Source organism: Takifugu flavidus, chromosome 13 (genome assembly GCF_003711565.1).
Source record: "Takifugu flavidus isolate HTHZ2018 chromosome 13, ASM371156v2, whole genome shotgun sequence".
Taxonomy (NCBI): domain Eukaryota; kingdom Metazoa; phylum Chordata; class Actinopteri; order Tetraodontiformes; family Tetraodontidae; genus Takifugu; species Takifugu flavidus.
Window position 1 is genome coordinate 6813498 of NC_079532.1, and position 24064 is coordinate 6837561.

At 51.3% G+C, this 24064-nt stretch overlaps 2 protein-coding genes and 2 long non-coding RNA genes across 8 annotated transcripts in view; 2 read left to right on the forward strand and 2 right to left on the reverse strand.

Annotated features, from left to right (window-relative positions):
• LOC130536072 (A disintegrin and metalloproteinase with thrombospondin motifs 20-like) overlaps window positions 1-15390 on the forward strand; it is a 48746-nt gene extending 33356 nt beyond the window's left edge. The window contains exons 26-39 of the mRNA XM_057051688.1: window positions 133-402; window positions 941-1102; window positions 1185-1361; window positions 8536-8703; window positions 9651-9824; window positions 10364-10534; window positions 10682-10876; window positions 10991-11120; window positions 11969-12063; window positions 12135-12229; window positions 12308-12441; window positions 13025-13116; window positions 13182-13286; window positions 13506-15390. Coding sequence (XP_056907668.1) covers window positions 133-402; window positions 941-1102; window positions 1185-1361; window positions 8536-8703; window positions 9651-9824; window positions 10364-10534; window positions 10682-10876; window positions 10991-11120; window positions 11969-12063; window positions 12135-12229; window positions 12308-12441; window positions 13025-13116; window positions 13182-13286; window positions 13506-13595 — 2058 coding nt within the window. The 3' untranslated portion in view covers window positions 13596-15390. The remainder of the gene's footprint in view (window positions 1-132; window positions 403-940; window positions 1103-1184; window positions 1362-8535; window positions 8704-9650; window positions 9825-10363; window positions 10535-10681; window positions 10877-10990; window positions 11121-11968; window positions 12064-12134; window positions 12230-12307; window positions 12442-13024; window positions 13117-13181; window positions 13287-13505) is intronic.
• LOC130536073 (uncharacterized) lies at window positions 3209-7715 on the reverse strand. Its single transcript, XR_008953269.1, has 3 exons — window positions 7176-7715; window positions 6604-6663; window positions 3209-5874 (listed from the first exon to the last, which is right to left on the reverse strand). It is a non-coding gene; the product is annotated as an uncharacterized LOC130536073 (long non-coding RNA).
• A 1427-nt stretch (window positions 15391-16817) lies between the features above and the next one.
• Window positions 16818-23149, reverse strand: LOC130536071 (uncharacterized). 5 transcript variants are annotated; one of them, XR_008953267.1, is made up of 4 exons: window positions 21754-23149; window positions 19931-20133; window positions 17162-17573; window positions 16818-17086 (listed from the first exon to the last, which is right to left on the reverse strand). XR_008953267.1 is itself a non-coding variant. In XM_057051686.1 (2 exons), the coding sequence occupies exon 1, from the start codon at window positions 22749-22751 to the stop codon at window positions 21774-21776; it is 978 nt and encodes a 325-aa protein (XP_056907666.1). In that variant the 5' UTR covers window positions 22752-23149; the 3' UTR covers window positions 16818-17086; window positions 21754-21773. The 5 variants fall into 5 exon arrangements, 2 of the variants coding, with proteins under 2 accessions (XP_056907666.1, XP_056907665.1); XR_008953268.1 differs by lacking the exon at window positions 17162-17573; XR_008953266.1 differs by having other exon boundaries at window positions 17162-20133.
• Window positions 20490-20817, forward strand: LOC130536074 (uncharacterized). The gene is made up of 2 exons (XR_008953270.1): window positions 20490-20618; window positions 20710-20817. It is a non-coding gene; the product is annotated as an uncharacterized LOC130536074 (long non-coding RNA).
• Window positions 23150-24064: the final 915 nt, after the last annotated feature.

Here is a 24064-nt window from a genome sequence, read left to right on the forward strand (position 1 = left end):
CTTCGGTTGTCATGGTTACAGACGCTAGACTTCCACACCACAAAGAAGCGCGGCAGTCTTTGGTAGCGATGGGAACAGAAAGGTGGCTAGAGATGTTCCTTTAATGCCCACGCTTTTCTCCGCCCCCTCCAGTGTTCGGTGACCTGCGGCGTGGGAAAAATGACCCGCCATGTCGATTGTTCCAATTACCACCAATCGGTGGACCCGTCCTTCTGCGACCCCGACGAGAAGCCCGCGACGGAGCAGGAGTGCATCGCCGCCCCCTGCCCCTCCGTCTACCGCCGACAACGCATCAACGACCAACCCTACGGGTACCCGCAGGACCCGGGACGCCATCCGGGCCACAGCAGCTGGAACGTGCCCTCGGCAGACAACCAGTGGAGGACGGGACCCTGGGGAGCAGTATGTTCAGCAGACACACAGATACACAGACGCCTCACAGGTGGTCTGTGCTTCGGACCTTCTTCCTTTGTTTGTTCTTTCCTTTGTGGGATTTTTGGGGTTTTTTATTTTTGACTGAGTCAGCTCCGTGTGTGTGTGTGTGTGGGGGGGGGGGCACAAGTCAGCCCATCAGACGCCGTGACAAACGCTTGTGTCACTGGCTGAACCTTCCCCCCAGCAGATGCACACTCAGCAGTGATGGAGGTGAAGGACTGTGTGCCGTCCTCCCTCACAGGGAGAGCACTAAATGTACCCCCCCCCCCACACACACACACACACACACTGTTCTCTGGTCAAGGCTGTGCTGCTCAGTGTTGGAGAATGATGTTTTCCACCTTTTTCACCTGGTTTTCCGCAGCAGTTCAGGCCCTGGTGGGTTCGTTTTCCTGCTAAAAGATCTTGGCGTTGCTTTTTTTTGCGTTTGTCTCTGTTTGTCGTCTCCTATTGTGACTTTTTTGTGTCCTCTCCGCTGTCCTGGCTGACGCTTTCTGCTCTGCAGTGCTCCAGCACCTGTGCCGGAGGCTTCCAGAGGCGAGTGGTGGTCTGCCAGGACGCCGCCGGACGCAGCAGCAGCTACTGCGACGAGAGGGTCAAACCCGCCGAGTCCAAGAGCTGCGACTCCGGGCCCTGCCCTCTGTGGAACTACGGCGTTTGGGGAGAGGTGAGGCTCAGCGTGACTTCGCTTTCTTTCCGTCTGTCTTTACAACAGATGGGAATAAGAAACCTGCCTTTTCCGCTTTCAGTGCACCCAAACCTGCGGCGGGGGACGGAAGACTCGCCTCGTGGTGTGTCAGAGGCCCAATGGCCAGAGGCTGAACGACTACAACTGCGACGTCCTGGACAAGCCGCCCGACATGGAGCAGTGCAACCTGCAGCCCTGCCCGGGCTCTGCCTCTTGGCACCGCCGACCCTGGAAACCGGTACGATAGTAGAACTTTCCCTCCCGACCGCCACTTCCTGAGGGTGCGTCACTGTGAGTAGACCTGGTGTGTACTGAAACGGCTTCAGACCGGTGTGCTGAGTGTGCGTTTGGTCTAATTGGAGATTCTGAAGCGAGCACAGGGTTTCCCACACCGCTGTAGGCTCGCCGGCCTCAGCCCACCCAAACGGGCCCTGCAGTGGCACGGCGCTGATTAGAATCAAGACCCCCCCCCCCCCAAAAAAAAAAAAAAGAAAAGAGGGAGAAAATACACAAAAAAAAACACAATGCTGCTCCACTTAGGAGATCATTAAAAACACATGGATTCCTCTTGCTGCAATGGGAAAACAATAACACGCGTCCTGTTCCGAGCCAAGTTTTCAAATTAAGACCCGTAAATTAGGACGGTTCTGTCCACCGATGCCGTATATCTGTAGAGGTTTCATTCTAGAAAATATTTATTTTACATACGAGGCATGAAGTAAATGTCCTTCACTGTTATTCCTGCCGTCACCCTGTATCTGAAGTACACAAGTGTATATTTGTGTATAAGAGTTAATATTATGGATTTTCTTTGTATGTGTATCTCTGTACAGGACTTTACTGTTACAAGTACCTTGTTTTTGTTACTGAGAATCATATTTAATAGTTTTCCTGGTGCTCTGGGTCGTGCTTCGCCTTATCGTTCCATGACTGAGGTTTGTACAGAGGAAAATATTCTCCAAATGTAACTCGTTCCTAATTCTGTCTCGTTTTTGAAGAAGTTGACCCGCCTACCTTAACAGAATAGCAGAGAAATGTAGGTTGACCCCTAAAACACAGCAGTCAGAGGAGAGTCGGTGCCTTAAAACCCCGAGAAAAAGACGAGATTAGCTCTAAAATGCAGTGGCCTCCAGCGTATAGCGCGTCCCCATACATCCACCCTGTACATAAACCCAGCCGCTGGGCACAAGCAGCTGTTTCGGGGTCACTTTATCACAATGTGGTGTTATTGCAGTGCCAGGAAATGATGGTGCGTTGTTGGTTTCATGAAGACAGAGGTTTATGGTGTTTATTTATTCTGTTCCGTGCTGGCAGCTCGCCGGGCTGTCGTCTCCGCCAACTCCTTCGGCCATTTAAAGCACACGGATACCTCCACCTTCTAAACTCACCTGTGTCTCCGAAGGTTTCTGTGTTTTTTTGCAATCTCGACTATTTATTGGTTTACAGTTTACAAATCGCTGCAGCTGGAATGTTTTAGATTGTAACGCCGAACTTGAATTATTTGTCACCCAAAAGCCACGGTTACAGGGACGAGTGGCACACGTGTGAACTGGAGAGGCCTCTGGGACCGGTTGGAACCGTTTAGTCGGGGAAACCGGGTCGTGCACGTGCTGTGACACGCTGGAAAACCACAAACCTGTGACATGTATTTCAGGTCGAGTGTTGCGGTGGGGTCTTTGTCCGCGTCGCTGTCGTCACTCTGCATTTGCACGCGCGTGTGTGTTTGTGTGCGGGTGTGTGTGTGCCTGGGTGTGTGTGTGTGTGTGTGTTTCCCAGTCAAGATGTCCAGTAGAACCCGGACTCCATTCCTCCAATACTTCATGTTTTCTTTTTCCTCTTTTTTGTGGTGCAAAGTTGCCAAACTCGGATCACTCCCACTTTATGTTTTGCCACTTTTGGTTCATTGTTGTTGTTGTTTTTTTTAATTTATTTCATCCGCATAAGAGAACTCATGACCATGTTAAACTAGCTTTTACTTTTGTAAATATTATTAAAGAAACATAACTAACATTTGTGGTGTTTGTCAATGCAGTATTTCACCGACAAAAGCGACTGATAATAGAGATTAAAAAAACGACACACACATTTGAGGAGCACGTTTATTCATTCATCGACAGTCACAGGACCTCACTAGTATGTTAAAACACAACACATATGCAGAATGGGCTGCTGTAATCAACCCGGAAAGATCTCGCTCGTAACTCACAACGTTGTGTTTAAGTATTTGACCCTCAATTGACTTTGCTGCATGTTCTTTTCAGCAAACCTTGTAATAATTAAGTCTGTGGGTCAAACATGTTTCTGACGTATGTACGCAGCACTTCACGTGGTTAAAAAAAAAAAACACACTTTTTACGCACTTTTCTGTAAGTTTCATGGAGAAAAAGCACACAAACCTGGCACATCTGTTTACCATTGCGTTAATGGTGCGCTCGGCGATGCGTCTGGCAGCCGCATTCCTCTGGCTGCATGAATAATTATTACTTCATGCTGGAACGGCTGGTTCAGCTGATCTGGGATCTGAGGAAGTGACTGAACTGTGTAGATGACGGTGACCCACTTACTTACCCGAGAGAAGCCGCGCTTTATTGCGTTTAGATCTCCGGAACATTAAGAATCCACTGATCCAGCTGCAGCCACATGTTCATGCAGGTTGTTTAGAACTTGTTTTAAAAGCCATAAAAGTTCTGAAGGAATCTGAAGGATAAAACCACCATCGTTGATCACTTTAAGCTACTCGAATCTATATGTTGGCTCCCTTGTTGGAGAAGAAAACACTTATATGATGCAGAGAAACAGGTTTTTCATGTAGGAAGGAACAAACCACACAACAACTGATGCTGTTTATTGCACAGATTCGAGATCAGGACAGACGTCGACATAAAGGTGTGACGACCAGGTCGTGTGTGATGGAACGAGGAGCCCTTTTAGTCATTTATGCCTGTTGGTTGCTTACAAAAACACGCGGCTTCCTGCCGGGAGCGAGTTTCCCATGGCTCGCAGGCTAATTACGCCGCTTCAAATGAAATCCACATGCACGACGTTGACATGCTTTACGCCGGCCCGAGGGCAAACGGGCGAGAAGCCCCTGCAAACCTGTCACCACGGGGTCAGGCGGTCGTGACATCACTGGCCTCGCGTTTCCTGATCCTGCCCATATGCCGGGCCGAGCGTCTCCCCAGGCACGGCTCTCGTCGCGGCTTTGGGTTAAATTTGAGGCGGGGGATCATGTTTCGCCGCGTTCCTTTGGGAGAAAGGTGCGTTTCCTGTGCAGGACGGAGACGTGGGAGGTAGAACCCCAGAGGCTGGGAGATCTTATCTGGAAAAGCGTAAACATTTCGTCACAGATTCCCGGGAGGATTCTGGTATCGTGAGCTCTGAAGGCTGATTTTCAGTGAGATGAAGCCAGAAGTGGCGTGAAAACCTGTAAGCACTTAGGCCGTCCCGCCGCGGCCTCCAGAGACGGAACATTGATCACTTTGACGCAGGTGGAGAGCTCCTGCTCTTTCTCTGCTTTTCTTTTCTTTTTTGCTGAAGTGCTTTTAAGCCAGGCAGAGCTGCCAGACAGACCCGGCTGTGTAGGGTTTCAGGCTCGGGCCTGTCCAGGCTCGTCGATGCTATCGCAATCATGGCGTGAGATGGAGCTTGTTCCATTTCTGTCAGGACATTTATGAGGCGGTGACGGTGATTTACGGAGCAGTTTAAGTGACGGGGAGCTAATGGTCCAGCATGCAGACACAGCCGGCCTCAGGTTAACCGATGGCCCGGTTGCTCTCAGCTACCTGTCGGATCGGGTTCCTGCATTTGCAGAGCCACCGCTGCACAGATGTGGGGGAGTTCCAGTATGTCAGCCCTCCCGTGTGCTGTTCATACTTCCTCAGCCCCACTGCTCCTATTCAGGGCTTCATTGTTATTAATTTTCTTCGTTTGCTGTCATCTGATAACCCTTAATACCCACAATGCTTTTGTGCATTACCAGTACAGCTCAGACGTCTGGAAATCTTCGTGCAGCCGCCCGTCAGCTCCGCTCTTCATGTTTCACCCCCATTTGATCCAAACTTGGGTCCTGCCGATGGTTTCTGCCGCTAGAATTAGGGGCTGATGGTGTAAATGCAGCCTACCACCAGGGGGCGATAGATCTACCTTCATATATACAGGCAAAAATCAGACATGAATGAAGACATTTGTATGTGTTATTATTAAAACGCGTTTTTTAAATGTAAAGTTCTTACGTAACGATCTGGAAAAAGTGTCTCTAGAAGGTTCAAAACTGACTTATGGCTGTTCGGGCTCTTTTCAGAGCGGCGTTGACTTAAAAAGGAAGTGGCGTGGAGGAAACCGTACACAGCGGTTGCTTGTTTGACTCTTGTAACGACAGCTGAGGTTTCTGACCAGATCTCTGCCTCCGAGCCCAGAACGTGCCTTTAATTTCAGCCAATCAGAAGTGCAGCTGCCTGTAAGGAGCCGCGCTGACAAGGACAGGAAATCATTTCCACATTTCAGCGTTGCATCCTGGGTAATGAATCTGGCAAAATCGAGGCGGCGCATCTGAAACTGGTCATTTCACATTACAGATGCAGATTTAAGAATCTCGGGCGCATCGTAGGTGCTGTGGATAGATAACGGAAGCATCACCTCGAGCCAACATTTGGCCTGTTTGTGGTGGATCAAGGACTCACGACTCCGGACCCCACGGCACCGTCCTTCCAGCTTCTCCCGTTTTTGACGCCATCTTATCTTCTCCTCCTCCCCTGCAAAACCAGAGCACAGAGCAGTTTGAGTGGAGGGAGGTACACACTGTTCCATCTCCATCTCACTCAATTCTGTCTATTCAGCCCAATGTGCGCACGTGCACGGCTGCTAGCTGACCCGGGGATCAGTTCCGTGTTTTTCCGAAGGCTATTTGTCCCGCGGCCCTGACAACATGCGGCTCAGGGTATAATTCCTCACTCCTTCACAGTCTGCGTCTGCAAGTTTGTTCTTGCTCCGGGTCAACGCTGAGCTCCTTTGAAGCGCCTGCGTAACCGCGGTTACCATATGCTCGGCATTACCGAGCCGGAGCGCCGCAGAACATGCTGGTTGGAATTCCACCTCGGCTCTCACGTCGAGAGACACGCTTCCCTGTAAATGCTAGCGCGGCGCGAGCTCGACGGGGGCGGATTAAACGGGCGGATTAAACGGGCGTTTTCGCCACCAACGTGCGCTTGGCAGCGACCGACGTTACGAAATCAAAACAGCGATTCGAAACGTCTTTGAAATTCTAATGATAGTTTACAGGGTGTTTTCATGTCCCAGTTAAGGCCTGAATCATCCGCGATCAAACGGCCTCGGCTCTTATCTGAGCCCGCTTTGGAATTTACCTCCTTTTTTTTACAGTATTAGCTGCTCTGATTGCCACATTGGCTCTTTGACAGCAATTTTAAGAGGTTTTTTTTTCCTTTTTGGATGCTTAAAAGTTTCCATGTGTTCCGTTGGCTTACCTGTTGGGGGGGGGGGGGGGGGGGGGGGGACTGCTGATCCTGGACAAAGATGTTGAGGCTCTGAAAAAAATCATCAAAAAGATACTTTGATTTAACAGATGCGTCTTTAAATCTAACATGCAATTAGCTGGAATTAGAAGAAAAAAACCAAGAGGGGCGAGCTTTAAACGTCTCGCCGCTGAAGCTCCTTTTAATGCCTGCAAAAATCTGCTCGTCACACAAAAGCTGTTTGACTTGGCTGATTTTCAACTGTGCGCTAAATCTGAGGCGGGCGAGTCGTTCCACCTAACAGTAATCCACATTATGGCAAGATGAAGTTCACCGGATTATGCTAGATTTAGCCCACCTAATCATGTGAAATTAATTGTTGGGACAATGTGGGAGGGCAAATTCTCCAGGGTGTTTCATTTCCCATGAGACACGTCTGGGGGGAGGGGAGGGGGGGGGTCAAAGAAGCAACGCGTTCGGAGCGAACAGAAGGTTTTAGGATCAATAAAAAAACACCACACACACGTTTTATCTAAGCGTAGCCTCACTGGGCGGACTGGGAGTGATAAATGGAGCGCTCCTACCTGAGCTGGTGGGCGAGTGGAGCAGCCCGGCTGGGGTCGGCGCCCTCTCCCCGCTCCCAGAGCTGAAGCCGTCCTCTGCCAGCTCTCTGGCATCACCGGTAACGGCTGACAGATGAGGACGGAGGGTGGAGCGCCGGTTCCCCCGCCGTCCCAGCGCAGATGCAGCTCAGCGGTGGAGCGCAGCCCGTATGGCTGCGATTTCCTTTCTTTCTCTTTTTTCTCTCCCCACTTTTTTTTCCTCCTGCTTTTACAGCAGAAAGGAGGGGCCAGTCCTCCACCTCACCATCACCCCCCCCCTCCTCCTCCTCCACTGCAGCGTGTTTGCCTGGGCGTGCTGTGAGGTGGAGGGAGCGCTTATCGTTTTGGAGCGAGTGTGTGACTGCGGTGCGTTCAGGGACCAGTCGCTGGGCTCCGGCCTCGGCTTTGATGCTCTCAGGCAGCTGAGCTGGCCCTGCAGTTAAAATGCCTCGGTAATTACATGTTTATAACGCACGTGTGAGCGGCCTCAACCTTACATCAACCTTTGTCGGCATGTTTTAATGCTGTGGCCTGAGAAAACAATGGAAAAACATCAGAAATCAATCATTTCAGCAGTTATCCTCAGTTGCGATCAGCACCACCAGCATGGAGAGGGGACCAAAATTCTTGCTGTAATGCAGCAATATGAGATCATAATTAGTGGACAATGCAATATTATGTTTATTTTCTGGACTGGAAAATACGTTAGACAAAATCTAGCTCACTTCCTCTGGTGTATTTGAGACCAGCACCCCATTTTTAGAGCGGCTTTGTATGCCAGGCGCTAGCCCGTCACGCAGAAATAGCCTCACCCTAATTGCTGTCTGGACTCCCGGGGGGGACAGAGGACTCTGGACGGCTGTCTTCATGCAGACGGCTGAGGAGCAGAGTGCGTCGCTCAGCCTCAGACGTTTGCAGCCTTTCTGAAAGCGATGCCTCTGTTTACAGGTTAAAGAGCTGCGTGCATTCCAGCCGCGTGGGAGTGTTGACAGAACAGTTTGAAGTTGCTTGGTTGGCTTTGTTTGCGTTGCGTCCACTTGGCCGTCAAATGTAACGAGGAGGCTCTCTGGCGTACCTGGAGTTGAGGTTTAAGGCTCGCTATCGGTCGCTGGGCTTTCAGCGTGTTTATATTTCCCCATGTGTGCATGATAAACGGAGATAAGTGGCGTTTGCTTGTGTGTGTTGGCGCTATTAGCGTCCTTGATGTCTGCAAACTAATTGATTCAGTGCAGAACTTATTCATCTTCAGTGTTTACATACATCTAAACGGACGTTTTCTGTAGAGTTGCTCCAACATTTCGAAGGGGGAGGATAATATGACCTACTTTTCTCCCCCCCCCAGTGCTCGGTGACTTGCGGTCGTGGGACCAAGCAGCGGGAGGTCGCCTGCGTTTACCAGAACCAAACCAAAATAGAAGAGGAGCGCTGCAGCCATCTTCCCAGGCCGAGAACAGAGAAGGCCTGTCGTGCGCGCGGATGCCCCAGTTGGAAGGCCAACAGGTGGAGGGAGGTACGTACCGTCTCCGCTGAGCAGCTGGGAACACACACAAACGCCTCCCGGGGGCTGCGAATGTGGGACGTGTACACACAGAGCACCTGTCCAATCACCACTGGGTTTATTCCTGCCTAAGAATAACGCGGCGTTCCCTCGAGTGCGGCCTCAACGCCGCTGGCGGCGCTGTTTACGTAGCGCTCCGTAGAGCTCCGATAACTGTTACCTGAGCCACTTTATGCGGAGCGATAAAAAAAGTCGTGGATAAAAATGAGCCGGGTTGATCAAAACAGGTAAATGTGAAGAGTCGCAGCTGTCGCCGTGGAAACCCCCCCCCCCCCTCCAGTCATCTCGGAGCTGATTCTAAAGTGGCTCAATGATGGGAAACATCTGCTCTTCTGACATCATGCTACCCGTTTACCTGCTGCCCCGGGGCAGATGCAGCGTTTAGCGTTAGCGTTTTGATGAATGCTAATCCAGTTGTCCCATGGGCTCTGCCCGTGTCTCTGGTTCTGGGGGGGAGCGCCGACCTTAAAGCCCATTAAAGCTCTGCGCTGTTATTCGGGGCTTGAGATAACATCCTTCGAACACATTTGCACGGCTGAGCGCCATTTCATTCATTCGAAAACACCACACGTCTCTTCCACAACCACTTAATCCCAAAAGCTCCATGAAGCCCCCGACAGGCTTCCCTCCGCAAGGCTTCCTCACCCCTTCCTCATTGGTGTCTGGAAGCAATCATCTTCCTCCACATACCACCAGGAACCATGAAATCCTCAACCGGAGTGTTGGTGAGGACGGGGGGGTTGAGGTGTGCCCCCCTCCATCATTACGTATACGTAGATCCCGAGATGGGGACAGGGAATGGCCGATTATTCCAGCCATTAGGAATAACCAGAAGATGCTGGGCGCTCCCGAGGAAGGCGCCGTTATTTATCCCTTCCGTGCTCTGTGTGTTTCCCCAGTGCTCTGCGTCCTGCGGCGTCGGGGTTCAGAACCGAGACGTCTACTGCAGACTGAAAGGCTCCGGACGGGTCAGAGAGGACGCGTGCGACGCTCGCCGGCGCCCCGCCGAGGCTCGGCCGTGCCGGAGAGCGGAGTGCGCCCTTTACACTTGGGTGGCTGGCGACTGGGAGGAAGTAAGTACCGGGGGCTTCGCTCCGGGTCTGGCAGCACGACACGGATGGGCACATGTCGGGCCACCTTGTTGCGGGTTTTATTGGCGCTGCTTCTTTTGTTCTCGGCGCCGTTAAAGAGGCGACCTGCAGATGTCCTCGCTCTCCTGCGTCACTCACGAGCGCCTTTGTTGATAACCATCGAGCGGGAAATCACTTCCAGGCCCGGACTACTGACGGCCGTCCCCTCTTTTGTCCTGCCGGATATCGCTGATCTGTCCCCGGCTTGTTTTGATTCCCCCCCCCGGCTCGTCTTCCTTTTAAGTCGCTCAAAAGAGGGACACAGGAAAAACAAAGCCTGAATTTTAAGATTCCGTTTCATATCGTGTCACATAAATGTCTCCATAAAACGCCGCCGATCATCTGAAGGATCTTTCGGGGTTTTATTGGAGCGTTCCTGGGAAAGTGGTTTTGCACTCAGCACATTCCTAAAAGCGTCTCCAACACTCCCTCCCCTCCTTCCCGCCGGAGCGCCGTTTAACTGTGCGACCTTGGTTTCGTAGTGCAACGCGACGTGCGGGGAGGGCACGAGGAGCAGGAAGGTGGGCTGCGTGGGCCCGGGGTCGAGCCCGGTCCAGGCGGGCTACTGCGAGCCGTCGTCCCGGCCTCACACACGCCACGCCTGCACAGGTCCACCCTGTCGGCACGTGTGGATCACGGGGGAGTGGTCGGAGGTAGGGACGACCGGAGACACGAGGACGGATAATTGGGCTTCCTTCTCTAATGTGTGTGTGTGTGTGTGTGTGTGGTGTGTGTGTGTGTGTGTGTGTGTGTGTGTGTGTGTGTGTGTGTGTGTGTGTGTGTGTGTGTGTGTGATTCAGTGCTCCACCAGCTGCGGCACAGGCTACCAGCAGCGCAGAGTCTCCTGCTCTGTGACACCCTCCTCCCAGGCTCTGCATCCCTACTCCCCCCCGGCCAGCACCCGTTGCCCCGGGCAACACCCCCCTGGCACCCGGCCCTGCCTCCTCAGGGAATGCCCACACGGGACCTACTGGAAGGTCGGCCCGTGGAGCAAGGTGAGTCGGAGGAACCGGTCAGGCGGTTAGAGATCTTCCTGTTGATGGTCCTGCTGATCCCAGTTGGATCTGTGTGTGTGTGTGTGTGTGTGTGTGTGTGTGTGTGTGTGACAGTGCTCGCAGACCTGTGGGGCCGGAGTGATGGAGCGCCGAGTGGAGTGCGTGACCTCCAAGGACCTGCCGTCCAAAGAGTGCCGCCCGTCCGAGAGGCCCGGGTCTCAGGTGTCCTGTCAGGCGGCAGAATGTGAGTGATGCCGTGGGCGGCGCCCTTTACCGGAGCGGCGCCGCGCTAACAAACGGGCCGCAGCGCGCCGCCGGCGCCCGTCTGGGTGCGTTTGCACAAGCGACACTTTTTTCCCACGTTAGGCAGAACAGCCGCGTCCACGTGGAGCCTCCGGAGGCTCAGCGGAGCGCCTCAGGGGTGTGTGCCGGAGCCTCCGCCGCCTCCATTGTGTCCTTCACTGTAAAACCCGGCAGCGGGCCAACGTTTGTAGGTTTTTCTCCCCCACATTTCTGATGTTTCAGTACTTGCGCACTGGGCTGTTCATTCCTGAGTTTGGCTTCTGCCAAGTCAGGCAACGCCGGAATTAAAGCGATATGCTCGGACGACGGCCAGTCCCGCGGTCAAGTATTAATGCTAATCAGCTAATCAGCGCGACGCCAGCGAGCAGGAGAGGGAATCCAAATAATGGAACCCTCAACGTGATGAGACGCAGAGCCGTCCCGCCAGAGCGGCTCATCCGCTGAGGCTTTTTCTGGTCTTTATTCCCAGTTTCTGCCGTTCCTGGGGTGCAGATTTGGATCCTGGCTCACGTCTGAACGGCAGATCCAGAATTCTGGCACTCGGGGGTTGAAATCTCGGGCTCATTACTTGGCGTCCGGTGCCAAAAGCAAATTGAAAGCGGCGTTATTTTGATAAATGAATGTTCTCTTGGCGAACTGACACATTTGATCCTCACATGTGTGAATGACCGAGGGGGGGGGGGGGGATTACGAGGCCTTTGAACCTGCCGGAACCGTTTAATTTTACACACACAAGTGTGTTTTTTTTCTGCTGATCACGTCAAATCTTCCCGACCTTTGACCTCCCAGGTCCACTGTTCGCCTCCTGTCGGGAGGTCCAGGTGAGGCGGGGGGTGAAGCTGGACGGGGAGTTCTACCTCAGGGTCAATTCCCGAATCCTGCAGGTAGGTGGGGCTCCTGGCAGGCGCCGCCTGGCGTCCTCCCGCCCTCTCACCTGCTCTGTGCTCCTGCTCAGGTCTACTGCGCCGACATGAACACCGACTTCCCCAAGGAGTACGTGACCCTGCGCAGCGGTCAGATGGACAACTACTCGGAGGTGTACGGGCACAGGTGTGTGTGTGGAGGGGGCCCCGGGGGCCCGCTGCCGCCAGGGCGCTAACGGAAGGAATGTCGGCGCTTCTTTTCCAGGCTGCTGAACCCTTTCGAGTGTCCGTACAACGGCAGCAGGAGGCAGGATTGCAGCTGCAGGAACGACTACGCGGCGGCGGGATACACCCTCTTCCACAAGGTTCGGCTGGACCTGGACTCTCTGAGGATAACGGGTGCGTAGATCCGGTCCCAGCCGGGATCGCGATGACCAACATTCCCACGGGACGTAAACAGTCGGAACCAGTTTTTATGTTGAAACAAGAGCGTTATTTTGAAAAGCAAAAGACAGCCACATGTGGGGAAAAGGTCTTTGATCTCCCAGTTGCAGCTTTGATCTTTTTTCTTTTTTGGGGGGGGGGGGGGGGGGTTCTGTGGAAGCGCTTTAATTTCATGAACTGCCGAGCTCTTCCTCCTCTGCATCACCCCCATCGTGTCCCGTGTGCGTGTGATTAGCGTGTGCGACAGCTGACAGGAAGTAGACGGAGGCTCCCTTTCATCCTCCGAGCACACGTCCCCATCGCCCATGGAGACAGATGTGATCGAATGCTTTATTTACCGCCGGTATAAGATAAGATATCGATTGTTTTGCTTTGGTTGCTAAGCGACCAGCCCGGCCACAGGAAGCGTTCGGAGGACAGCTTTAAACCCCGCGTGAAATGTAAATATATAAAGTGCGTTCTCCGCTCTGGCCGTGTTTATTTATAGACCGCAGCTGTCTCCAGTCTCATCCCGACTCTCATCGTGTGTCTTTTCCAGTCACGGATCTGCAGTTTTCCCAGACCCTCCTGGGCCGTCCCGTCCCCTTCGCCACAGCAGGAGACTGTTACAGCGCGGCCAAATGTCCACAGGTCGGTGAGACGCACATGTTGAATGAATGGACGAATGGACGCTCACGTCCGGTGTCTCCTGCCAGGGACAGTTCAGCATCAACCTGGTCGGCACCGGTCTCAAAGTGGCCGAATCCACCAAGTGGACGTCTCAGGGCAACTACGTTTCCGTCAAAGTCCACAGATCCGAGGTAACGATGAGCGGGATGAGCGTTTTATGACTCGGAAAAATGGGATTTTTCTCTTTTTTTCTTCCCCGGGGGGGTGAATCGGACCATCTGAATGGCCGTGTTGTGCTTCTGCCTGATTCATTGAGGAGGAATCTCCGCTGACATTTCTAGTTTCCATTCTCCGGGCAATAAAGCTGCCCTTTTCCCACTCTGTCCCCTCTCGTTTGTCTTCGCCTGTAGGACGGAACAAGAATCTACGGACGCTGTGGCGGTTTCTGTGGGAAGTGCATTCCCCAGGCTCACAACGGGCTCCTCCTGCAGGTCCACTGAGGACCAGGCCCAGAAGGAACCCCTGACCCACCCCTGAGGCACTGGACTCCAGTCACCTGAGCTCTGAGGAGCCTTTAAAGTCCGTCACCGTAGAAACGCCCGGTAATCCCACATGGCAGCTAAAGGTTGCGCCGACGTGCGCTACAGGACCGCTCGCAGGTCCTCCACCCACACTGCAGAAGAACCCTCAGAATTTCCTGCTTCGTCCTTCATCCCGTGCTGACACACGTCTGCTCACCATCACACAAAGGGAGATCTCAAAGATCGCCACTGCACTTCTCAAAGTATCCAAAAATGATCCGTTTGATTATATCCACACGTACAGACACGCTCGACGGTCGTGGAGGCGGAACCTTTAACGGTGAAATAGCGGCTGTAAAAGTCCTGCAGAACAATTTCTGCAGCCAACAAACTGTAATGTTAGCCTGATGGTGTGTTCATGGATGTCTTTTTCACACTTTAGCTTCAAAAGCTAGCTGCCACAGGTTACAATAGCCTAGCGTGGATTCTGTAAACAGGAACATTTAGCGACTGTTGGGCTTCGCCTGCATTTTCCAGTGCGTAACAAGTGTAACTTAATGCTAAAAGTGTCAAAACAGCTTCTATTGGGGGGGTATGTAATTCTCATAAATGGTGTAGCTATGCTAAACTCAGCTTATTAGCTGCTGGTTGCCTAGCTTGGCTTAGCTTCCTAAATCCATCCTAGAGTTGGCCAACAACTGACCAGGCTTGGCTCCAGGGGAACTCCGACCTTTCGCAGTCTTCTAACTAAACCACTTTCACCTCCGTCGACAGACACGCGATCGTCACATGGGGACAAAACAGCCGGTAAGGAACGCGAACCCGTTTAATGGCTTCAGCCGCCGTCCGATTTCGGGAGTGAGCTCCCTCCCAAAAACCCTCCGTCAGACCTGCTGTAGGTACCTGCAACCCCCTACCTCTCAGACATCCGCGCCCTACTCACATACGTGTAATATATTTATGTTGGACCATATTTATTCTGTAAGATTGTAGACACGTTCAGTGTTTGAGGGCTGTTTGTCCTGTTGTATTGTAACAACTAACCTTAAACGGGGATCTTTGGAACGGTGCTCTCCAACTACTGGAATTACCTCTGATGATGAGAAGATCAGCAGAATCTGCTCTACTCCTCCTAATAATGGCGCCTCATGTATTAGAAACACCTGTGGAATCCTGCTCCTGGCTAGGACTTAGACCTGCTTTTTTTGACGTCGCCACGGCAACGTGCCGGGCGGCAAAGCTTAACCAAAGTTAATAAAAATAGATGCAGAATTGTTTTTCCTTCCCCTTTTCGATGACGTGGGATTCTTTTGATTACAAGAGCGGCTGAAAAATAAAAAGTAAGTCAGTGAGCAGCTAGAAAACCTTTGGCCCACATTCAGTGACGTGAGGGTCGATTGTTCTATGAGGTCTGTATCAGAAAGTGAAATAATACTTGATGCACTATGTGCCATCAGTTTTGTAGAGATATAATCCTCTTTTTTTTGTAATAACAGATGTGTAACTTATGGTACATGCGTATTTTTTAATATTCATACTTGAATTGCTAACCGCGTGCTAAATATTGAACGGGCATTGACAGTGAACGGAGGGAACAGCGCGTTTGTGTTTGTTGTGCTTTAGCCAAAGATGTTCGCGGTGCGTTTGCAGCCTGTACAAAATGATAGGAATGATTCTGGTGCTATAATTAATCATTACTGGATGTCCTGTTACTTTTACTAACACTGTAAAATAAAGAATAATAATAAAAAAGTGCTTCTCGGCTGACTCACAACGTGGAGCGTCTCCATTTTTCTTTAAATACACACAATATGCACATAAATAGTGTGTCCTCGTGCTAGCTGCAGCCATGCTAGCCTCAGAAGTGCTAGCATGGCTGATGTTTTGACGCTACCTGTATAATGTTTTACAAAAAAATAATAATTTTAAGTTGAAATTCCTGTCTAAGACGTGACGGATGTGTGTTTAACTGCACCAAAAAGCAGCTAAATTGAAGCTAAACGCACGTTAGCACACTGATGAGACGGCGGTCGACCGTCCCACATTTGGTCTTTTTTCTACAGATTTAAGTAAAATGCTTTAAAAAAAACAAACAAAAAAAGGCAGCAGGTCAACAGAGTGCATGTTCATTGAGGCCAGCAGTGGAGAACGTGCACGTTTGTCTTGGAGAGGCTGTCAGTGACCCGTCGTTCGCTGCAGTAAAATGTTTTCCAGGAGTTATGTCATGTATAAAAGTCCATGTAATGCAGGGAAGCTGATCATGGTGCGAGGCTGTTCTGCAGGGCTCGTTGCACAGAGATACCTTTGTACATTAACTGGAAACAGATACGTTTGACCCCGGACGGCTGCTTTGATGCGGCGCCAAGAAGCTGCCTTGTTTCCGAAATCCTAATCTGAGGACCTGGAATCCCGAAGCTCTCCAAAACGCTGCTTTCCTCTCAAACTTTCCGACTCCAGACAAAAAGCGTCATGCTGGGAGCGTGAAGCTGACATCTTTTAATGACCGGGACACAGAAATCCTCATAAAAGACGTTGATGATTGATGTTCGGGCTGAGGAAGCAGAACATTCCAGAGCGATTTGCAGCTGCATCTGCTCTAAACAACACAGATAAGTCTTTAAAACAAGGTGGAATTTTTCCTTTAGAGCAAATCCAGGAGATTGTAGTTCAGCACAGCGCGTTATCTGGTACCAGAAGTTCTGCAGAGCATTGTCCTTCATTTTTCTAAGAGGCCTTAAAATGGGAAACTGATTTACCGCCTTCAAAACATCTTAAAATTAATGCAGGATGTATTTAGGATTGGATCAAATGTGACCACAGCGCCTTCTGTTGGTTCAAGACAACTGTTACAACGTTAGACCCGCATTTAAGACCACTTCAATTCAAGAAAATTGTTTTACCAATAAGAAAAGAGTAGATACAGGTGAATATCTGTGTTTGGGATTGTCTTTCACGCTCTAATGTGATAGAGATGTAAATATTTGAATAGTGACCCATATTCGGAAGTACTAACTAGACTGAATAGGACCGAGTTAACCTGGGTGGGTCGTACATTTGGTTGGTGCTTTAAATTTGTATAGTTTTGTTAAAGCTTAAATGCATCCTTGAAGTTGTCGTAGGTGATGATTGTCGTTAAAGCGTGCGTTACCACTGGCAACCACGAGATGGCAGTAAAACACAATAAAATCAGCAGTCCTTGGGTTTACGTAGAATTTGGACCAAAGCTTTTTATTAAAACACACATTTAGCTGCTTTTTTGGATGTGCCACGCCATTAACTTTGATGCATTTGTAACCATGTCCTTCTTTAAAAGCCGCATTTATAATTATTTCCTTTCCCCTTTGACATTTTCATTTCACCGACGCTTGTTTTTCTGCCACCCTGCTCAGTTTGGACCACTCAGACTGGGAGCTGGACCACCGGGCCTCCATGTTTGGTTCTTCTCCAAACACATTTCCCAGTGAACTTTGCTGCAGTGGGGAAAAACAGAAAAGGATCACACATCTCCCACTCTCTCCCAGCCAAACCATAGTGGAGCGGCTGACCTTGACCAGTTTAACCATCATCTTTGGACGGGCCGTATCTGATTCACACCCCAGGAAGACGCGACTGCGCCGTTGCCTCGCCTGCCAACTGGGCTATCATTAGTGTGAGGCGGAGGCGGTCGTAGCTGTCGGCCTGAGTGGCAGCGCCGTTGACGGGAAGCGTGTCAGCTCTGACTTTAACTGGCTGGGACTGGATGAGGTCATGTGTTGGGATCGCATTACACGTCCAGGGTGTCCGTTTGGTAACAGCTGCGTGCGTGATGTTTGGTGCAGTGAGGTGATGTCCACCTCCTCATGGCGTTGGAGACATGCACGATCCAGCTGGTGGGGGGGGTGGAGCCGAAGCCTGGGGTGTGTTGACTGGTGCACGTGTGATCCCGGTTCTTGGCTCTCCAAGCAAAAACGACAAGATCTGTATACGAGGTGCACATCGGTGGGGTCAAAGCGGTCCTGGGATTATGGGAGAAAGCTGTAGCTCTCACAGATGTTGAGGAAACACTACGAGCGTTTTCCAAAAAATACTTTCCCCCGTTGTAAAATTTGAGGCTGGAAAACGCGGCTCCGTGTCAGCAGAGCCGGGCCCAAGAAGGCCAGACGACGGTCTTCTGGTGAGCTGTGGCGGCGCTTTGCACGCAGAGCTAGCAGGGATAACGGGCAGTGGAGGTGGCGGCGGTTATAGGAGGGCCAATTATTTTTAACAGCTTAACACTTTCTGCAGAGGTTTTACGCACTACTGCAAAAATATGTGATGCGGCTCATGTGGTCTTTGGAAACCCGTTATGATTACCTATGAGTTTTCCAGATTTCCAGCAAAAGGAAGTGGCTCGTTTAAGATGAGCATTACTGAAAGAGGCGACGTGTTCTAGTACCGTGTTATTCTACACACGGCCTAAGGGGGACGCCATTAACCATTTTTAACAGGTAGAAACATTACTGCAGGGGTTGATTGATTAACAGAGGTGAATTTCCAGGTTTCCAGAGGTTGAAAAGAGAGCAAAAGTGTATCAGGATAATCTTGGTAAGAGGCCGTTTGGAAGTTATTTATGTCCGGATCCATAACCTTCCATGTGACAGGGTAAACTCACATCCATCACTAGAAGCTTTTTTTATTTTTATTTTTTTTTTAGAAGCTTGACTAAATAATAGGTCCCGTTGTCTCATTACCTCAGAGATGTGGAGATTGGACAGGACAAAACAGGACAGAGAAAAAGGAGCTGACTCTAACTCGTTGCACCGCTTTATCACCATCTGGCTAACCCTAACCCTAACCCTGCTGCCATGAAGGCCCATCAAAACCCCAAAGCTCCGCCCTACTGTCCACCTGCTGAGCACGGTCTGGGCCGCTTGCAGTTCCAACCCTAGCGCCACAGAAAAGCTCCATCTCAAGCTCCTAAAGGCTAATGCACCATCCACAGGATGCGCGTCCTTTCCATATTAGCTAGCCACCGTATCTGGAGCAGATTAGTCATTTTAGATCTTTGATTTCTTCTCATCACCGACCAAATCGATAATCGTGTGCATCCCAGCGCAGCATCGTTTCAAAGGAACAAACACACATCAGGCCGCTCAGAACCAAAACCCAGCGAACGCGCATTCCTCCCTCTCACGTCGGCCTCCATCTGATGGTGGTTTATTTCTGCTGACGCTGGAGCTCGCCGTCGCCATCTGCGCTAAACCTTCGCCGTGTTCCTTTCAAAGCGGCCGCTAGCGAAATCCTCGCGCCCGTTCACCTTCCCCGGCCTTGCCTGTTTGGCGTGCATGTGCTTCACATGCCATGATGGCAGCGGGATTTTTTTTCTTCCTTTCAATTTCTTACCCCGTTTTAACGCTCCATATGGTCTGCAGATCGGCGCCGAACGCTACCCAGCTGCTCGCGACACATTTACTGGCGCAAAGTGCACGTCGGTGTCTGTCAGTTACCAGAAGGACGAGATTTGAGTCTAATTAATTGGCCAGGACGGCGTGAAAAGTTTGCTCCTCCTCGTTTGTGGAGCGGAGGACAAGAAAAACACTTTTGAGGCGATTCGTCGCCGCCGTCATCGTACTCCTTTTACCCCCTCGTCTCCATGGTAGCGATAAACACCCTCCAAAACACACAGCGCCCCTCAAATTCTTATCTTTCTGGCTATTTCAAGGCAATTTCCCAGCGCGAGGCCACTTCAGGAACCAAGCGGAGGCCCTCTCGGAGACAAACGCGAGGCCACACAGGGAGGCCGCCGGCGATCTGCGGCCAGATAGGCACGGCTCAGTCAAAGCAAAGAGCGGCGCCGCTCGCCCTCCTTCACAGCTTTACTACACCTCTCTCATCTTGCGCCATTGTTGCGCGGCCCCCTCGCCGACACGCCGTCATCCCCGCATGACTCCCCGCGCACAATGAGGCTCAAGGATCCGTTTCTCCCGGGGGAGATAGACCCCCTAGACCGAGACAAAGGCTTCAAAACCAGCTATCTGCGGCCATCATCTTAAACGCTTCGGCCCCGCGTGTCAGAGCGAGACGGCGCGGCGTCCATCACCAGCATGTTTTCACCATCTTCTCATTGGTGGTTTTTTTTAGTTTTGAGTGGGAACATTTTTGATCTCAGCCTGAACGCTGCTTCCGTGAGCAGGATGCTTATTAGACCAGAAGGTGTTTTTTTTTTCCCCCCTCCCCATCTGATTTCTATCTGGTGGAGCACGGACGGGTAATTTGGCTGATAGAAGTCGTTTTATTACAGAGCTGTGTTTGGGCTGAAATGATAGGCCTGCTCGACGGCACGAACGGAGTTTTACCAGCTTTCTTTCGTCGAACGCGGCTGATTCTCCTGGAATGTTTGTTCAGGCTCATCCCACTGAATGCCTGCTTCACTTGGAAGTGGCGGCCGAGCCAAAGATGGAGACGAGCGGGGAGATGCGCTCGGTGAGGGATAACAAACAGACGCCACACGCTCGGGCCCTCTGTGGTGGATCAGTCGACCCCTGCGACTCCAATCAGACTGGAAATGAAACCAGGCAGGCGGATAAGAGGAGCAAAACCTTTAAAAAGGCCTTTAGCGTCGCGCCATTAGCGCTTTTTAGTAAAACAGCATTGTCCCTTTAAATCGGCTCATGTGTTTTTAGACCAATCAAGTCGTTTCTGAGATCTTTAGTGATTTAATGGTGGAGAGAAGCCGCCGTTACAACATTTAAAAAAGGGAAATGAAAGTGGCCAAGGCCGCTGAGGACAGACAAAAACTGCTAAAATTAGAGCCTCGACCTGAGATCTGCACACAAGCTGCTAGAAAACAAGAGGAACTGCAGCAGAAATGACTGAAAACAGGGTCCAGCCGACCATTCCTTATTCCAGGACAGCAGAATTTACCCGCAGGGAGTGTATTTTGGGCCAAGAACGCCTCTTCCTCTCTGAGTTTCATCAGACATCTTGGAGTCCCGGCGTAGTGGCGCTTGCATGGCACATCTGGGTAAAGGCACACGTGTGACAGTGAGTTCCTCCAAGAGCATCATTATTCTGCAACAGTCTTTACTTTACATTTACTGCAGGAAACTTTAGCTTTTCTTTGCTTTTGGGACAGGAACCATATGGTGAAGGTCAGGAAAAGCCTCCAGGAGAATCTGTTTGTAATCCACGTCACCCGAAACACAAGCCTGTCCGTCCAGATATTAAAAATGAGAAAGACTGATGCGAGTGAAGCGTTTCATGTCAGGAAGATGAAGGCCGGAGTGTTACATTGGTCAGGGATGATGGATGTGGCAGTAAAACAGATGGGGAGAAGCCATGAGAAAACGTTTATTTCAGCCCAGAATCGCGATATCAGCCGTTAGTTTATGCACATCTGCAGAGTTCAGAGGTTTGAGAGTTTCAAGAGACATAATAGTTTGAGCACCCCCCCCCCCCCCCCCCCCATAAAAAAGGAGCTGAAGTTTGATTTTAGCTTTTCTGTCCTTCCTTGGGTGACGGGCACACTTTGATCACCTGACATGATTTAAACCCCGTTTATGGGTCTTTTATCTGTTGGCGACACATCCTGGGGCGGGAGATCGACCGACGTCGCGCGCCACCGCCAGCCGAGGTCAAGTGCTTCTCAAGAAAGAAGCCCTGGCACAGTTCCGGCCGCAGATGCCAGCTCCAGCGTCAAATCCCCGTCAGACGGGTTGAAATTTCAGCCATGTTCAGAGAGCAGGAGCTGACAAAGGATGACATTGGCTTGTAAGTTTTGGGCGCTGGCGCTCAGGGGGAGTCCATTATGTGGCTGTCACACGGCATTAGAGCAGGCAGCAAACACTTTCATGTGCGGATTACCACTTGCCCATCGGAGATAATAGATATTTGCCTTGGCTAATCCGCTCCTCCATTGATTTTTCCGCCCCCCTTAATAACTTCTTGCGAGCAAGCAAATTTTTATAGGAGCAAGAATGCTGACAAGAAAGAAGCTGGAACAAAAGCTGCTTAACACTTGTTTTTCCAGACACACCAGATAAAGGATCAATGTTAATGACGTGTTTATCTCAAACGGCACCTGTTTATTAAATCAAAACGCCGAGGTCGCAACGTCCATTCGTGACTGAAGAAACCTCATTTGCTAATATTTACAGTAGAGACAGGTTTCACCACCCACCCGCATCGCGGCCTCCTAGTTCAGACATTTGCCGTCCGGGGGCTCTTGGTCCTCGGCTTCGGCACCGGCGAAGCCCGCTGTCCCTCTCCAGGACACGGCGGCAGCCTGTTTGGAGTGGGATCCTCAGGCTGAGGGACGGTCAGGTAGCAGTGCTCCGAGTTCTGGAGTTGAGGCTCCTTGGGCGAAAGCATGACCTCGTAGTTCTCTTCCTGCACCTTGCGAAGGTCCCGCATCCTGATCTCCCCTCCGTTCCCCTCTCCCCGGGGTCCCCGGCGTTGCCGACGGCAGCACAGGATCACGATGATGCTGAGCAACAGCACAAGCAGACCCGCTCCTCCTGCAAACACCGCTTGCACCGTTTTCAGGCTGAAACAGTACGGGCCCGAAGGTGTCGGCGGCGACCTCTGACAGAGGGGCCGAACGGTGCCGCTGCTCTCCCTGCTGACGATGTTAGCCACGATGCACACGAAGCTCATCCCGACCTTCACCTTCGCCAGCGAGACGCTCAGCGTCTGCGTCTTTGCGGTTGAGAACTTTCCGTCGACGACCCAGGAGAACTTCACACCCTGAGCTTTGGCTACATGGCAATTTAAAGTGACAGACGATGCCGAGAAGTCACAGAGGTAGGACAGATCAGGCTTGGGGACACTGTCCAACACACAGACGCGTCGCGACCACGCCGCCGCCGCCTGCGTGTTATTGGGATGCAGAACAATTACTCGGTAGTCCCCCGAGCTGGACAACTGCAGGTCCTTCAGCCACAGAGATCCAGCCAGAGACACATCTGTGGCGTTGCCGACGGAGACGTATCCCCGCTGCCTGTAGAACAAGATGGTCGTGTTGTGAGTCCACCTCAACACATGGGACAGATCCAGTCTGTCAAAAATGAAAGGCAGCGTCAGATCCTGTCCCACGCCGCGGTAGAAGTCACAGCCGTTTACCGCCAGGAGATCCGCCAGTCCGGTCAGGACGACGAGGAGAGGCGCAAAACAGGCCATGATGCACCAGTAATGTCCAGCTGACAGTCACTGGGGACTCGGTTGGCACATGTGAGAGGCAGAAGTGCACACGCAAATATGAGCCATCTCATAAGCTTCGCCGGGGAGGAAGGAAATGACATTACTTGGTCTCCTCTCAGTTCTCCCTCAAAGACGAGAACCAAGTAAACACTTTCCGTTCACGTAATAAACAGAAGTGTGGCCAGTGTCGCAATCCTCCCAGAAAGGGCTGGTGGTGGCGACACCTCTGCCCTCTGAGCTAGTAAAACACGTTTCTAAAGAACTCCTGATGGGGTCAGGTGGTTTGTGAGAACCACTCGTGATCGTTTTGGTCTTTGTTTCACAAGAATCAGCCTTTTAAACCTCCACAGACGGCAGAAAGCCTCTGATAATATCGCCAATTATTCGCTGGGCTAGCATCCACACGCAGCATCGTTGCGTTCAGGCGCTCCCCGCCGTTTACTTTAACCCTCAACTATAATTTCGCCCAATTGGCCCGCGACTCGCAGTCTTTCTGTACCTCCCCGTCTTCAAAAGACGGAACAAGAGGAACACCTGTTTCTTTTATTTTTCGCTCTTACGTGTTTTCTAACCCCTGAGGCTCGAGATCGAAGGCAAACGTCAACTATTTTTGTGGGCGGAGGGGCGGGTGGGGGTTCCAGGAGCCAAGTGCAATGGATTCCTTGTTACAAGTGTTGTAAATTATATCTCCGGCCGTTTTCTCTGCCAGCTCTCGTGCGCGGTCACACACACGTCTTCACCGTCGCACCCAGCAAGACATTCCCTATCCAGAGGTTTCAGTCCTTCATCCGGCAGGTGCAGAGAAAGACGAGTCCACAGAGGAACCGAGATTTGTTCCGAGATGTTTGACCTGGTTCCCGTTATCTGCATGTCTGGAAGAAGGAAAAACAGCGATAACCGAGTGAGTCAAAGAGTACTTTTAATGCATTGTCGGATTCCTGTTTGCTGCACAGGATGTTTGAGGTCGATGTCTATTTTTAACTTCTGAGAAAGCAGACAGGAACCAGATCTATATCATAAACCCTTTAATTCCAGGACCGAACCTGCTGCCCAAACAAGACAAACACACAGAAGGTGTCTGAATAACGACGCCTGCACAGATGCATCTCGCCATTATTGTTTGGGGACACTGGCGGCGCCACTTCATCGGATCTGCGTCCTGTTTACCTTTTAAGCTTATAAGCTGGAGGTTTTAATCAAAGCATCTTGTCCTGGAAGCTCTGACTGCTGCATTTCCTCCACTGGCTGAGTGTCAGAGATAAAAAGAAGCGGCTGTGGTGGGAAGTGACGCC